The sequence below is a fragment of the Coturnix japonica genome, chromosome 4 (assembly GCF_054131305.1).
Source record: "Coturnix japonica strain WE chromosome 4, WE-NBRP24, whole genome shotgun sequence".
In the NCBI taxonomy this organism is placed as follows: Eukaryota; Metazoa; Chordata; class Aves; order Galliformes; family Phasianidae; genus Coturnix; species Coturnix japonica.
In genome coordinates, this window is record NC_140666.1 from 40,567,378 (window position 1) to 40,584,504 (window position 17,127).

Genomic DNA, 17,127 nt, shown 5'->3' on the forward strand with positions numbered 1-17,127 from the left:
TTTGTGTTGCAAAATATCTTGTTGCAAAATAATCTGAATAAAGTCAGTGGAAATAAGCCTGGGAAATAAACTCTGCCATAACTGCACTAATGATTTCTGAAGTTAATCTGAATGAAATAGAATTATAGTGGTATTAAACACTGTGAAAGCATTAAAATATGTTCAATCTAGGAAATCAAGACTTTGGAATTTTGTTGCAAAGTTCTCTCTAATTTCCTAGATAGGGCTGTTAGGATTGGAATCCACAGCACATATAATATTTGTTTTTATCTCTCTTCTGTTCTTAAGAACACTTCTTTGACTCTATTGGATTTTAAAAATGCATGTCGAGCCTGGCATTCTGCTGTTAGTTTCACCAGGCTTTTTCTTCACCTGTTACATTTGCTGTGCTCTTTTACTCCCAGATTCTTTCTGAAGTAGAGTGTTTCTTTTCATGCCTTGAAATAGATAAAAACATAGGATCGGTCAGTATTAGAAAGGTAAGATATTTGGGTGTCAAATCTGCTTGTGCATCATAATGCAGCATCTCAAATTCAAGCCTTGCAAACACAGAGCTGGAGCTGGTGTTTGAAACTGCAAATAAAAATTCAGATGGGAAAAAATATCTCCTTTTGGAATACACAGAAGAAAAATTGTGCCATTAAGAAAAGTATATAGGTTTTTATTTTTCTTTTTAAGATGGCAGTTGATGGCAGATGTTTTCAGAAGAAACTCCTTGCTTTCTGTTTTTCAATAAAAACTCATAGGAAGCAATTTTTATTTATTTTTTTTTTAATGGAATAAATTGTTTTTATTTGAAAAGCACTTCCAGGATGTCCATTAACCTAAATTCTTATGCCTTCTTTGCCAATTACGCTGCTGAGAGACACTCAGTAAATCTCCTTGTCTTTTTTTTTTTTTTTTTTTTTCTTTAAACCTTCTCTAAAGGCAAAGTAGTAACATTTAATTGCATTGAAGTACTGTAATGAAACAGAAAACTGCTTGAAGGATAGATCTTTAAAATCAGTAAATAGTATTGCTTGTTTTTGTAAAGCAAAAAACCTCCAATTATCAACTAGTAAATTAAATTGTTTTTTTTTTTTCATGGTTGTTTTTTGTTTAGTTTTTTTTTTAGTGGACTTGACTCAGTGAAATCAACTACCAAAGAAAGTAGTATGAGAATGTTTCTGAATTGAATAAAGAAAGCAAAAACAGCATATTACCTACTGTGAGCACAAGTGATCAAATAGAAGTGGAAATTTACGAATGCTTTCCAGTGGCACAGGCTGCAACAGTGTTTGGCTGTCTTAATTTAAATGGCAAGACGGCACAATTCTAGCTGTTGTAGTTCTGCTAATTGTTTGCATTCAAGGCTTAATGGTGCTAGAAAGAAATAGTACATTTCTCAGTAAAATATATCTGACACTTAAGCCAGCACTATGCTGAGCCATGATCCAAGTCACTATGAGCTGTGTGTAGCTTGATTTGCTAGTGTTTGAAGTAATGCTAACCTTTGAAATTCCCTGAGGGAGAGGAAGTATTATTCTCTTGATTTAAAATGTATTACAAGTGTTCACATACTAAGCAACATACACATTAGAGAGATTGCTGTAGGCTCACAAGTTATATTTCTGACACACTAATATTACCATGCACCTTTCTGTGCAGATGTGTGCATTTTGTCCTCAAAGGACTTGCTGTTGTCAGTTCCCTGAGCTTAGCATAATGGAGCTAAGGAAGCTTTAGGCTTTGGAGATGTAATTTGCTAATATGGAAAATAGTGTTTTGTTCTGTTTTGTTTTGTTTTAGCAAATGCATATCTTAAAACTGTAATTGCATTATGTAGTAACACAGTATGATGAAAAATTCATTATTGAATATGATTCTGTAGTGATGGCAATAATGTTCCAACCCTGCCTTCAATGCAGGGTTAGTACTGAAGGTGCAACTATCTCTAGCGATCTCAAAATTCAAAATAAAATATTTAAAGGTTATCCTATGTCATGCATCATGATGAGAGGATGCAAATGTATCTACTGTCTCAGGTCTCTGCAACATCAGGGTCTGCATTAAATAAATCTAACATATGTAACCCCGTGGAGTGTACTAAAGCCCCAGTAATGTTGCCTAGATGATGGCATTGAATAATTCCATGATATTCCCCAAAGTAGCAATAATTTTAGCTCTTAGTCATGAGAACTGGTATGTGTTGATTAGTTTAGGAATGTCAATACTACTAATCCATTCCAGCATATCTTGATTTACATCCTATTAGCAATTGGAAGTAAACTATGTCTCAAAAGGGTAAAATGTATTATTTTCTTGCTTCCACAAGTTGCTTCCATGCAGAAAAGCAGAAGTAGAAAAGCTTTTTTTTTTTTTTTTTTATAGATTATGGAATTCCTGTGCTTTTCCTAATTCCCATAAGTTTCTCAAATTCAAGTCAAAAAGATTAATTTTCTGGCTCTGCTCTATTGTATGGAAGACAGTTCCAGAACTCTCATTTCCTTTTTATTAATCTGAATGTATTGCTAAACTAACTGAACTATTAATGAACTGGAAACCAGACCATGTATAGACATCATGCATCAAAGTATTTGAACACTTCTATATTTGTTTATTTATTTAAACTTGACTGTTCATGCTGAAAGGAAGTGTATCTGTATAAGATTGTACATAGCTGCATTAAAATAATACTAGAAAAGTAGTGCAGCACATTTCATGCCCAGATCCCCTCAGTGTGGTACCCTAGGTGATTATCAGAACATATAATGCAATAGAAATGCTTTCACTGATTTCCTAACACACAGATCTTTAATGAATCAAGAGCATTTTTTTATTTTTCTGGTAGGTTGGTGGCAATGTTTATTTTATATTTGCATTGACAGACTTCTCAAATATTTCCCACTTGTGAAGGGAACTGAGGACCAGTTCTTGAGAGGTACATTCTCACTGGGTCCCACAGAGAAGTTTCAGGAGGGAGATTGGTGGTGTACTGGCCCACCTAGATTTTTCACTGTGCATATGTTTTTGACAGTTAATTTAGAGGGTGAGAAATGGCTCCATATTTGCATTTTTAACATTCATTTTAGAGAAGCTAGAAGCCTGTGGTTTTCAATTGCCTTTCTAACAGTGGTCAGATGATGAAGACAATCTGTTTAACAAACTGGCATATTAGATAGCTTTCTCCGTATGTCACACATTTGCCATTCCATCTGCTGGGTAATAAAGCCAGCAAAAACCCAGCCTGACCGACCCCTTAGGTGATCTTCTTATCTTCCAAAAAAAAAAACCACCAAAAATAAAAAACCAAAAAAAAAAAAAAAAAAAAAAAACACCAAAAAGAAAACCAGTTAGTTAGTAGTTAGTTAGTGCTTCCTGTTGTTCTTGATACTATAAAATATAAAGTCAATAGGCTTAAACAAAGTATTTCTGGTAAGCATTATTTTTTATTCTTTGTTCTAAAAGGAGAAATATAAGGTTATGAAAATGATACACATTGTCAGTAACTTGTAACAGGCAAAATAAGTTCATACCTTTTCAGCTTTTTGATCAATTAGCATTAGCAAAGAAGTGTCAGACTGACAATGTTAGAAGAAGATTGCTTTTTTAGCAGCCCAGGTAATAACAGGGACTGACAAATGGAAGTTTGTGACTGTAGAAAGTGGAGAAAAATATGAAGAGGAGTTAAGCAAAGCATCACTTTGCCAAACCTCATCTTTATACTCACTTTGCATCTAACATAAGGTAAAACAGTTTGACAGAAATTGATACGAGTGTATTTTTCTAGCTAAACAAAAAACCTACTTGATATGTTGCTGTAAAATTGCCATTTAATGTCAGAGTGTTGCAGAACTTCTTTGATATATAGTTTAGCTAATCCTTTAACAACCCTCCACTAAATGTAATATTGTTGATTGCCAAATGCTGATAAGGTTATACTGAAAACAGTGAAAATTGGATTCATCATACTGTTTGACAGTGAATTTAAGTGTTTTTGTATTCAGTGTTCATCTCTGTCTCTCTCTCTCACACACACACACACACTCAAAGGAAAAACTTTGTCATAGCTATGCGCTTCTAGTAAAGATGCCATCTAGCCCTGGAGACTAGTAAAATGATTATAACCAGGTGTCAGCCTCAGTTTTTCTAGCATGGCCAATGACAAAGCTATCTGAACACAGCAGTAAGATGAAGGCTTAGTTTATAGACTTATATGAAAAAAAAAATGAGAAAAAAAAAAAAAAGCAAACAAACAAACAAAAAACCCAACAATGAACCTCTTTTCAGAATGCACCATGGAAACTTTGTTTAAGAAAAATATTTTAACAAGGCAGAACTCTGCTAGAAAATTAGTTCAAATTTTGAGAATTATTTGAGATACAAATGGTAGTAGCAAAACATTATGTCTTATTAAACATTAGGATGTTTAATTATGATTAGATATAGTCTATAGATTAGACTATAGGATGTTCTCAGCTAAAAGACGGGATCACCAGCTGTGTAACTGTTATTTCTATCCTTAATGGGGTGCTTAGTTTTTTTATAGTGTAAATAGAAGAGAGCACACAAGCACAACTGAGGCTTTATACTGATGTATGAAATTGTGTATCATGTGTTCCACCTGCCATGGCCAAGGCTAACAAATGATAAAAAGATGAATACTGAGGTGTCCTTGCTGGACATGTTTGCAGGGGGGATCTGTGCATGATGTTACTGATGTACTCTGGCTTAAAGATAGAAATACGTGTATTAGGGATACGCATTAGGGAAGTTCTCTTCCATTGGTAAAGTTACTTTTCAGTACATGAACCAAGGTGCAACTATTCAGTCTCAGTCCACAGTTCTGTAAGATGATACTCTTCATCTACCTAAGCTTTTTTTTTTCTCTCTCTTTTTTTTTTTTTTAATGTGTAAATAACTACATTAATATTTCAGCAGAAATGTATGCTTAGACAAGCACAAATTTGCAACCTATATCAGCCTCTCAAATCTTAGTGCCATGAAAACTATTTAAGAGGTTGAAGAAAATTATCTGTCAGATGATGAAGTATTGTGATTTCCTTCTGTTAAGCAAAGGAAATTCGCATGACTGCATCCTTACATTCATAAGTTAGTACTGAACTTCAGATTGTGTTTGCTGTTTCCAGGTTTTATTAGTTCTTGCAGATATCTTTAAGTAGTAAGAGCTTCTTCTCTGTCCTTGACTAACTACTTGAAACATAACTTGTGAAGCTCTGCAGAGAATAGAGGGATAACTTATTTTTTCGAAGAGGGAATGTTTTACTGAAACAGAAAGTAAATGCAGTTGGATTCTCTGGTGATGAGAGCACTATCAAAATACATACACCCTGACGAGGGGCTGCTCCTGAAGGGAACACTGGGATATTTTGAGTTGATCCTGTTAAAGAAGTGGGAGTTGATTTCTGTTACATTGCTAAAGGTTTGGTTACTTTTATTACTCATATTTTCTATCAGTGCTAAAATGTATAAAAGTATATCAAGAGTTAACAGTAATTGAAGATGCTTCTTCGTTTGCACCTTTAATTACCTACAGCAGCTTCCTGACTTAGAGAAGAGTACAATAACAGTATTTGATAGAACAAGTTCTTAGCTACAAAATGCTATTTCTCAAATTAGTGACCACCACTAGCTGTCTATTTTTGCCAGTGATGAACAAGAGCCTGCACACGACTCTTGCAAACATCTGCACCAGTGGAGGTGACTCACTGCAACAGTGGCCACTGCTGAAATGCACTATCCACCACCTCACTGTGCTCATATCCGCTGTTTTGTCTCCATACATGTTCAGCAAATGCTGATGAATTTCAGTAGGTGCCACATAGGAATTCAGTGACATGTTAGCTTCATGTGCTCTTCAGTGCCAGATGGTATTCTGTCAGGCTGCCCCTCTGCTGCCATATATTGCACAAAAACAAATACATATTTTCCAAAGTTTTTCTTGAAATAAAGTAATTGAAATTATTTTTATTTAAATCCAATCTTAAGCTTATTTTAATCAGAATAGGGTCATGTGTTGGTTTTGTTTGTTTGTTTGTTGTTTGTTGTTTTGTTTGTGTGTGTGTGTGTCTGTGTGTGTGTGATTTTTTTGTTTAATATAAGCAGATCAACTGAAATATAGGACCACAGTGCCAGAAAGAAAGAGGACATTGTGTTTAGGAAATGAATAGCATGGGCAATGGGCAACTAGGTTGAATTTTTTTTCTTTATAGATTTGAAATCAGCTCCTATATTATCCATTGAGCCATATAATAATATGTGGTGCCTTATTTTCAGGCTTTCCTTTTTATTCTCTTTTATAATTTCTTTCAAACGTGTTTTTGTTTGTTTGTTTTTGTGGTTGTTTTTTTTTTTTTGAGGATTTTTAAATTGTTTATTTATTATTTTGTTCGTCATAGAGGAATAGTTAGTACACAGACATCTGCGGTCACTTGGGGAAATAATATCTGTATTATTAACCTTGTTCCAGCATATATGCAAGGTAGGGTTTCTACTTGTTTATTTGTTTAAGAAAAGAATAAAGGCCAACAAGAGAAAATGATGAAACTCATCTCAGAAAGTTGTGCAGCCCTGTGAGTGAGGCCATTGCGCAGATAAGGGATTTCATTCTTTTTAATATAGAGATTCAAATCTGTTTTGTCTTGGGTTGGAGCTATTTGACAGTCTGCTATTCTTGGAACAAATGTTTCATGCTGAACAAAAGAAGTACCTGTAAGTTATCTTTTCATGAAGTGATATGTAAGACTGTTTTGTTTGGTTTTAAATTTAAACAACTTTTTTCCTTTTTCCCCAGTTGAAAAATGAGTATCAGCAATGATAAAGACCTTCACAGCTATAGTTTCTTAGATAAACAAAGCTTCCTTAAAGATAACTCTTTATACAGTGTCCAAATTTTTTTCACGCTATTTATGCTCAGATTATGAGAGTGTATGGCTAAATTCTTGATGTGTTTTGAAATAAATGGGGTGAACTGAAGAATTTAATGCTTCCAAACAACAGTTTAGCTAGGTAGAAAACATGGTAAGTGACAAGATTTTGACAGCTTTTGTGGTACAGCATTTGGAAGAAAGATTGGAAGTGTTTCCTCTCAGAAATGTTTTAATGTATTAGAGAATGTTTCATTTTCTTTTTCCTTTTTTTTTTTTTTTTTTGGTTTGTTTGTTTTTTGTTTTGTTTATTTTTGTTTTGATTGGTTTTTTGTTTTGTTTTGGGTTGTTGTTTTTTTTGTTTGTTTGTTTTGTAATCATTTATTATTTTTAAATCCTTGCAACATTTCTTCCTAGCTAGAAATTATTCTTTTATTTTAAATCTCCTCCTTCCTGGAATAAAAGAAGTTTGACTATATGCATTCACCCATACAAAACATCCTTCTGTACATTTATTCTATTTTGGTAGTCCCTTCAAGTTAATATGCATAAAGATTTCAGCTGGTACAGGAGTAGATCTTGTAACACAATGTATACAATAATGTAATATAATGTAATAGATGGTCTGTATAAATTGCTTTAAGCTAGAAAAGAGATTCTAGGTATTCTTATCCATATCCATTTCATTTTCTTCAGTCATGACTCAAAGTTGATCTATATTTACTAATTTCAGCATTTATGACAATACCACATTCAGTACTTCCTCTGCAGTCATAGGTTTTTTCCTTAGGCTTTAATCTTCATATTTGCTCATAGGATATGTAGTGTTTGTATTCTTCATGACTGCAGTCACTACAAAGTCATCCAAATCATATCTGTGGAAATTATATGTGCCATGGCATACTGACAGTTTTATGAGTGAAATTAATTGCAATATACAAAGATAAGTTTCTTACTTGTCACTCTCTTTTCTTCTGTCACGGGTTAGTTAGATTTACCTATGCCCGTGACAGGGGAAGCCACCCCACGCCCCCCCCCGGGGCCCGGAAAGGAGGGGGAAAAGGGGAGTGGGATAAAACAGCGACAATCTAAGGAGGAAAAACTTATTTTACTAAATATGATATCGAAATACAAGATAACACAATATAATATAATTAAGGCTAACAAATCGAACGAAACAGAGAGAGAGAGAGAGTCTCCGAAAACCGAGAGGCCTACTGTGAACTCTAGGCGACACGGCTGGAACGCTTCCCACTCTCCGAGCAGTTCGAGAGAAGAAGGAGGGCACTCCAGCCTGGGAACGAGATTATATAGAGTCCTGGTCCCGTGACTTATTGTTACTCCTGTTGTTCTCTGGGATATGTAGTCTTCTTCTGTGGACTGCACATTCAACAGAAGTATCCATACTTGACATGATGTTATGATGTGGAATACTGATAGCAAAATTACAAAATTACAAAACCATGACATTCCACCCCTTATTCTACATTATTACATCATGGTTAATATATACATATATATACATATATATACACGTATGTAAAATTGTGATAGCTAAATAGTAGAATTGCATGTAACATAACTAAATGTACAACTATAATAACTAAAATACACTACACATGCAAACATATATATATATATATAGATACATAAAATTATTGACTGCACTCCCCCAGCATCAAATTCCCTTGTGGCACACATTGAACATCCCCATCCTTCTGCATTACCCACCAAGTGCACCCAGGTCCCTGGGCGAAGACAGTTCCACGGATAGGTTTGCCCTTTCCAGAAGCTGGAAGGACCCAAACAGCTTTTCCCAACATGTTCTTTACATGTATAACAGGGACCTTATCTCCTTCTACAGTGTGTAGGGGGCTAGATTGACTAGGACCATCACGATTGACAGATCCTCTAGTATTGACCAACCAAGTGGCTTCTGCCAGATTCTTCTCCCAGTGCTTAAATGTTCCACCACCCATTGCTTTCAACATAGTTTTCAACAACCCATTATATCGTTCAATTTTACCAGAAGCTGGTGCATGGTAGGGAATATGATAAATCCACTCAATGCCATGATCTTTGGCCCAAGTATTTATAAGAGAATTTTTGAAATGTGTCCCATTATCAGATTCAATTCTTTCTGGGGTGCCATGTCGCCACAGGACTTGTTTCTCAAGACCTAATATGGTGTTTCGAGCAGTTGCATGGGGTACTGCGTATGTTTCAAGCCACCCAGTGGTTGCCTCTACCATAGTGAGTACATAACACTTACCACTGCGAGATCGTGGCAAGGTGATATAATCAACCTGCCACGCCTCCCCATATTTATACTTTTGCCATCGCCCTTCCTCCCAGAGAGGTTTCATCCTTCTGGCTTGTTTAATTATGGCACATGTTTCACAATCATGAATAATCTGCGCAATAGCGTCCATGGTTAAGTCCACCCCTCGGTCTCTGGCCCACTTATATGTTGCGTCTCTTCCTTGATGACCTGAGGTCTCATGAGCCCATCGAGCTAGAAATAATTCGCCCTTATTCTGCCAATCCAAGTCGATTTGAGCCACCTCAATTCTAGCAGCTTTATCTACCTGATGGTTGTTTTGTTGTTCTTCAGTAGCCCGACTTTTGGGCACATGTGCATCCACATGACGCACCTTTACAACCATATTCTTTGTTCGGGAAGCAATGTCCTTCCATAGTTCAGCGGCCCAAACAGATTTTCCCCTCCGTTGCCAGTTATTTTGTTCCCACCGCTGTAACCACCCCCATAAGGCATTTGCCACCATCCATGAGTCAGTATAAAGATACAGCATTGGCCACCTCTCCCGTTCAGCAACATCTAAGGCCAGCTGGACAGCTTTTACCTCTGCAAACTGACTTGATTCTCCCTTACCTTCAGTGGCCTCTGCAACCTGTCGTGTGGGGCTCCACACAGCAGCTTTCCATTTGCGATGCTTCCCTACAATGCGACATGATCCGTCAGTGAATAGGGCATATTTCTTTTCATTTTCTGGTAATTCGTTGTATGGTGGGGCCTCTTTAGCACGTGATACCTCTTCTGCTGGTGATGTTCCAAACTTTTTATCTTCAGGCCAGTCCATGATTACCTCTAGGATTCCTGGACGATTGAGGTTTCCCATTCGCGCTCGCTGTGTAATCAGCGTAATCCACTTGCTCCAGGTGACATCGGTAGCATGATGGGTGGAGGGAACCTGTCCTTTGAACATCCAGTTCAGCACTGGCAGTCGAGGTGCCAAAAGGAGCTGTGTTTCAGTCCCGACTACTTCAGAAGCAGCCCGAACCCCCTCATACGCGGCTAAGATCTCCTTCTCAGTTGGAGTGTAGCACTCTTCAGACCCCTTATATGATCGACTCCAGAATCCCAGGGGTCGGCCTCGGGTCTCTCCTGAGGCTCTTTGCCACAAACTCCAAGTGGGGCCTTTCTCTCCAGCAGCAGTATAGAGGATGTTCTTTACATCCTGTCCAGTCCGTACTGGCCCCAGGGCTACAGCACGGGCTATCTCTTGTTTAATCTGTTCAAAAGCCTGCTGCTGCTCAGGGCCCCATGCAAAATCATTCTTCTTCCGCGTTACCTGATAAAGGGGGCTTACAATGAGGCTGTAGTTTGGAATGTGCATCCTCCAAAAGCCCACTGCACCCAGGAAAGATTGTGTCTCTTTCTTGCTAGTTGGTGGAGACATGGCAGTGATTTTGTCGATCACATCTGCTGGGATGTGACGACGTCCATCCTGCCACTTTATACCTAAGAACTGAATTTCCTGGGCAGGTCCTTTTACTTTGCTTCTCTTAATAGCAAAGCCAGCTTGTAGAAGAATCCGGATTATCTGCTCTCCTTTTGTGAAAACTTCTTCTGCTGTATCGCCCCACACAACAATGTCATCAATGTACTGCAGGTGTTCAGGAGCACCACCCTGTTCCAGTACAGTTTGGACCAACCCATGGCAAATGGTTGGGCTGTGTTTCCACCCCTGGGGCAAACGGTTCCAAGTATACTGAATGCCCCTCCAGGTGAAGGCAAACTGTGGCTTGCATTCTGCGGCCAAAGGAATAGAAAAGAAGGCATTGGCAATGTCAATGGTGGCATACCATTTGGCTGCTTTTGACTCCAGCTCGTACTGGAGTTCCAACATGTCCGGCACAGCAGCGCTCAATGGGGGTGTGACCTCATTCAGGCCACGGTAGTCTACTGTCAGCCTCCATTCTCCACTGGCTTTACGCACTGGCCATATGGGACTGTTAAAAGGTGAGTGAGTTTTACTGATCACTCCCTGATTCTCCAACTGGCGAATCAAATCATGAATGGGGAGCAAGGAATCCCTGTTGGTGCGATACTGCCGTCTGTGCACTGTCTTTGTAGCAATCGGCACCTGCTGCTCTTTTACTCGTAGCAGCCCCACAACAGACGGGTCCTCTGACAGGCCAGGCAAAACAGACAGCTGCTTAATGTTGTCCATGTCTACAGCAGCTATCCCAAAGGCCCATCGATACCCCTTAGGATCCTTGAAATGCCCCCTTCTGAGGTAATCAATACCCAGTATACATGGAGCCCCTGGGCCAGTCACAATAGGATGTTTTTGCCAGTCTTTGCCAGTGAGGCTTATTTCAGCCTCCAGCACAGTCAATTCTTGAGAGCCCCCAGTCACTCCAGAAATATGGATTGATTCTGTCCCTTCATGACTGGAGGGCATTAGGGTACACTGTGCACCGGTATCCACCAGCGCCTTATATTCCTGTGGTTCTGATGTGCCAGGCCATCGAATCCACACAGTCCAATAAACTCTATTATCCCTTTCCCTCCCCTGACTGAGGGCAGGGCCCCTCTATTGGTTACCTGTGATGACTGGAGCAACTCCACTGGTGGTTGGTATGTCTAGTAGTTCTTTCACCCGTGCTCGTAGTGCAGAAGTGGGCTGATCATGCCACTTCCTCATGTCTTCTCCACGGTCACGTAGGTAGCGCCACATGGAAACACGCGGTGCAATCGTACTGTTGTTCTTTGCTCGAGCTGGGAAGCGTGTGCGTTTAACAGCTGAGACTTTTGATGATGCAGGTGGGGAGTAGGACTGGACTAGTTTGATCAGATCCTTCATTAGACCTGGAGGCCCGTACGAGGATTGACCTTCATCAGTTGTTTCTGATACTATTACGGGATCATTACAATTAGTTGATGGAAACAATTTCTTGCACATTTCATCTACTCGGTTTTCTAGCCGTGAGATGGCAGAAACTGCGGCATGCAGTTGGGGGAGCTGCTGATCGGTGGTTTGAAGCATTATAATCAGCTCAACAACTCGGGGCCATCTGTCCACGAATCCTTTAGATCCTGATACCAATGACTGTGCAATTCTCTCTGGTGCTGTACTTGTGATTTTCTGCCACATGTCAGGATCGGCCCTCACTCTCTCAGGGTCAAGTTCGCTTGGATCAGGGCTGTACAACATTTTCGCCATGGCCAATTCCCTCAGGCGCTGAATGCCTTTTTGGACGGTATTCCAACTATCAAATTTAGGCTTCAAAGCATCCTTATAGGGGTACCTTTCTCTCACGGCTTCTAACAGCCGCAACCAGAGAGTGGCAGCTCCATCCGAACATCTGCTAATCCCTCTGTCGATACCTGCATCTTGGGCAATGCTTCCTAGTTGGCGAGCTTCATTACCATCTAGAGACAAGCTGTTGGCCCCGTTGTCCCAGCAGCGAAGCAACCAAGCAAGGATACCTTCATCTTGACGCCGTGTGAACTCCTTTCTTGAGCCTTGGATTTCAGTCAGCTTCAGAGGTCGACAGTAGGTGATTTCCTCCTCATCATCAGTCTCTTCTTCATGCCTCTTGGTTTTTGCCTTTGCTTTTTTTGGTACTGCTCCATGCCCGGCACCTGGGTCTTCTGCTGGCCCCCCCTGTGCTTCTCCTTCTTTTCGTTCTAGACGCATGGACACCCGTTTCCATTTCTTGCCTTCCACAGGGGCAACTGATATTGCTACTGATGCCTCCTGTGACTGATCAGAATTAACTTGGGCTTGAATCTCAGATCGGAAACTCTCTCTCTCCAGAATAGTATGATACAAAGCACGGTATGCATAAGCCAAACCCCACATAAGGTTTACCTCCTTAGATCTCTGACCCAAATACTCACTTAATTTCTTAGGGTCCCTTAGGTGTTCAAGAGTGAAATCCCATGACACTGCGGGTCCCCATGCTTCTAAGACTTTTCCTAAACCTTTCCATATTCCCTGCCAGTCATCATTCTCTGGTTCTGGAGGAGACTTCCGCATAGAACGAATGCATAGGAACATATATGCATGCATTGATAGTGATAACATGAATGCAAGTATGAACCCTATCTCAGTTATTGAAAAGCGTGTGGAAATCTGAGAGTACAACCTAAATAAAAAGGGTTTATTTAGCCTGTACAATGAATTAAACATGGTGGTGTTTGTAAAATTGCCTGTTCCATCTGGGATGCAAGTATTTGTAAAATTGCCTGTTCCATCTGGGATGCAAGTGTTTGTAAGATTCACAATTCCATCTGGGGTGTAGATGCCAAAATTCTGACCATACCACATCTCGTAAAAGTACCAGGCAGGTGTCTCCATCAGTATCCACCTTACTAGGCTATATATCTGCACAATTCCACAACACCAAATTATGGTGTTAATAGTTGACCAATACTTTAAGAAGATCATAATTGCTTTCAATCCCTTAAACAGAGCAACTGGGATGAAGAGTGGATTCATAGCTGGCAGGCTCTGTAAAAGTCAGAGCTAGCTAGCTTTGCTCTAAGGGAGAAAGAAATCCCTTTGTTTTCTACACAAAAGTTAGATAGCAGTGCTGAGAATGTACAGCAGCCCTTAATGTTGACAATTTGTCTGGTATTTCAAGGTCACGTTCTCCGTGAGCAGCTACGGAAAGATAACACTCCCAACACTCCCGTAACGAAGCTCTTTAAGAGCAAAGAGAGAGTTGTTCTAAAAGCTAAAAAGCTCTATGCCCGCATTCTCCACCAAAAAATCTGTCACGGGTTAGTTAGATTTACCTATGCCCGTGACAGGGGAAGCCACCCCACGCCCCCCCCCCGGGGCCCGGAAAGGAGGGGGAAAAGGGGAGTGGGATAAAACAGCGACAATCTAAGGAGGAAAAACTTATTTTACTAAATATGATATCGAAATACAAGATAACACAATATAATATAATTAAGGCTAACAAATCGAACGAAACAGAGAGAGAGAGAGAGTCTCCGAAAACCAAGAGGCCTACTGTGAACTCTAGGCGACACGGCTGGAACGCTTCCCACTCTCCGAGCAGTTCGAGAGAAGAAGGAGGGCACTCCAGCCTGGGAACGAGATTATATAGAGTCCTGGTCCCGTGACTTATTGTTACTCCTGTTGTTCTCTGGGATATGTAGTCTTCTTCTGTGGACTGCACATTCAACAGAAGTATCCATACTTGACATGATGTTATGATGTGGAATACTGATAGCAAAATTACAAAATTACAAAACCATGACATCTTCCCTCCACCCAAATATTCATAGGCTTCTTCTTTTGTCTTATTTGTTTATTGCAGTAGTCTGACATAATTTTAATGATGATTCTTCTTTCCAAGCTTTACTTATAATCTCTGATACATTATACTTTCTTCCTTCTTGAGCAAACAGGGTGATAATCTGAAGAATGATACTTTTCTGTAAGGCGAGTACAGATGAGATTGATGAAAGGTATATAATCAAGCTGTTTTTACTTAAAAAGAATGTCAGCCATTAATGTTACCTTACTTGCTCTCAAGCTGATGATATTCTTGAAAAAACTAAATTACTTTTGAGTGGTATATTCAGGAGCATTTGGGGATATGCACGAAGACCTTTTATATTCAATTATTGTTATTGTAAACAGTAACGAAATGAGAAGTTGAAAAGATGAAGAAGCTAGTATTTGTATTTGTTGATGTGGAAGTAATATAACAGATACAGTGGGAGAAATATTGCATGATGTAGAAAATGTAAGTATGTTTCTGATTTGTTTATCATAGTGCATATTTTCAGTAAAATTATTTTAGTATTCATTTTCATAGGATTATACAATATCCTGAGTTGGAAAGGACCCAAAAATATCATCAGATCCAACTCCTGGCTTCAAACAGGACCAGAACTTTAGTTTCCATTCCAGACTGGAAGAATAAAATTAAATTTTCTACAGAATTAAAACTTCTGAATATGTTCAATCATAATGCTAAATTTTTGTCATTTCACATTGATATTACACTAGAATCAGTAGTCTTACAGAAACATCTTTTACTGCGATCAAGACAAGATATCCAAGTGATGGCTCAAGTAATCGGAATTACAGTATCAGGAAAAAAAATAAAAAAGTATTGTCAGAAAAAGTAAATTGAGTTATTTTTAGTTTTTGTGTCTAAAAGTGAAAGTATTCAAGACAATTGCATAAAAACGTTTTATTTGGATGGTACTTCATTTTACTATCTAACAACTGACTTAGTTTTTTTACAAAAATTAGAACCAGCTCTAACATAAAGAGAAGGAAATCTACCTAAAATTCTTTCCAGTGTGAGATATCTACATGTAGTGGAAATGCTAAATCACAGCCTGAAGCAGTGATTGAGAACGTGGTGGGAAGTCAGGGCCAACACAGGGGAACTCAGGTGCATGCAGTGTACCTGAGTGACTGGAAGGGGTGGAGCCAGGATCCTCTCCTTCCCAGACTTTATTTAAGGGTTGGCAGTGGAGGTGAGAGTGTTTTACTAGAAATACCTGTGCGCCTGAGGCTGTCTGAAGGTGAGCAGCTTTTTTCCTTTGTCTTTTGTATCCATGGCTGTGTGTTTGAGCAAATCATTTCCTGCAGCCTGTGACCTTGTTACTTTGCTGTTACTGCTATGCTTTCCATTGTGTTACTGTGTTACACTGCCCTATTCAATGGTGCTTTGGACAAATTTAGCACAGTAATACAGAAATAAAAAATGTAGCATATTTGGTCTTTTGGGACTTCGGGCTGTTGGGCCTGAGTTACTTTTTCTAATGTATTATCTGAGGCTTTTTTCTTGGAAGTGGGTTTATTGTTTTTTATTTTTTTAGTAATTACTAGGAGTTAGTTGTAAACAGATTAATACTAGTCAAACTTTTCACAGATTGAAGGATGAGCAGAAGTTTATTATTATTATTATTATTGGTTACTTTTTTTCTCTTTCTAATTTATAAAGCACTGTAAATTTTGCTGTAGTTGAAATTAATCTGAATTACAATGAGATTTAAAAGTTGTGGAGCAGATGAAAAGGATAGTCTCATGAGTCTTGATAGCCCTTGACTCTTCATGTCTCAAAGATATGAATGTAGCTTTAATTGCCATGTTTCTAATGATAATATTAATCAGTGGGAGCTGGTCAAACTGTGATTGAGAGAAATAGTGGCTATGTAACTAATAATACTTGTTCTAATTAATTTAAGAGTAGCTTGGATATGTTAAAACAAGCTAGACTCAGTGCAGCTTTTCAGTTTTCTGTTCCAGAAGAGTTCTGTAGGTAGGGCCAAGTGCTCTGTGACGTTTGCACAAGCTGAGAATTATTCTCAGGGTATGAGGGATGTGTACATGTGGGTGCTTTCTTACTCATAACTGACTGGAAAAAAAAGTTGATCACCTTTGTAATAATCATCTAAGCTCTGTTTTGAAGATGGCTTTTATTGTTCTTACAGAAGTCCCTTTCACTTACAGTAGTACTTGTTATAATTTCTTGTTTTCCATAAACTTCCTTGTGAGACTTCATATCTACATAGTTTGATGTTTAAGGAGAAACATTCATTTCACTTTGTAGCTTCACCATAGCTGACAAAGGTTTTGCATCTACTTAAAATCATGTTCTCAGTTCCATGGTGCTTAGAGAATGTAATCTCTCAAGTCACTCATATAAGTAATAAAAACCCACATCACTGACTGAGCTTTGTGGCATGGGTAGATTCACTTGTTATTTTCCTTCATTTCTAAAATTTGCTTCTTGCTGGGACTTATTTTGTCTGTAAGTAGGCCTTTTTTTTTTTTTTTTTTTTTCCTGCTGTTGCACTCTGATGTGAGTAGTTAGACCTCACTGAAGATACGAGTTTCACACTAGGAGTCTGTTTTTAATTTCAGATGAGTTGTGTCCATTCCATCACCCTTCTTCCTTCCAGTTAAATAGTGTTCTTCAAGGAACTCAAGCATTTTTGACACATGTGATCCTCATATCAACATTTTGGGCTGGC

The 17,127-nt window shown here is 38.7% G+C and overlaps 2 protein-coding genes across 7 annotated transcripts in view; one reads left to right on the forward strand and one right to left on the reverse strand.

Moving 5' to 3' along the window:
* Positions 1-17,127, forward strand: part of CCSER1 (coiled-coil serine rich protein 1) — a 562,640-nt gene that overhangs the window by 493,077 nt on the left and 52,436 nt on the right. The gene's annotated exons all lie outside the window — the stretch shown is intronic.
* LOC146761040 (uncharacterized) lies at positions 7,956-15,422 on the reverse strand. Its single transcript, XM_085545024.1, has 2 exons — positions 11,719-15,422; positions 7,956-10,920 (listed from the first exon to the last, which is right to left on the reverse strand). The coding sequence occupies exons 1-2, from the start codon at positions 13,616-13,618 to the stop codon at positions 8,522-8,524; spliced, it is 4,299 nt and encodes a 1,432-aa protein (XP_085401150.1). The 5' UTR covers positions 13,619-15,422; the 3' UTR covers positions 7,956-8,521.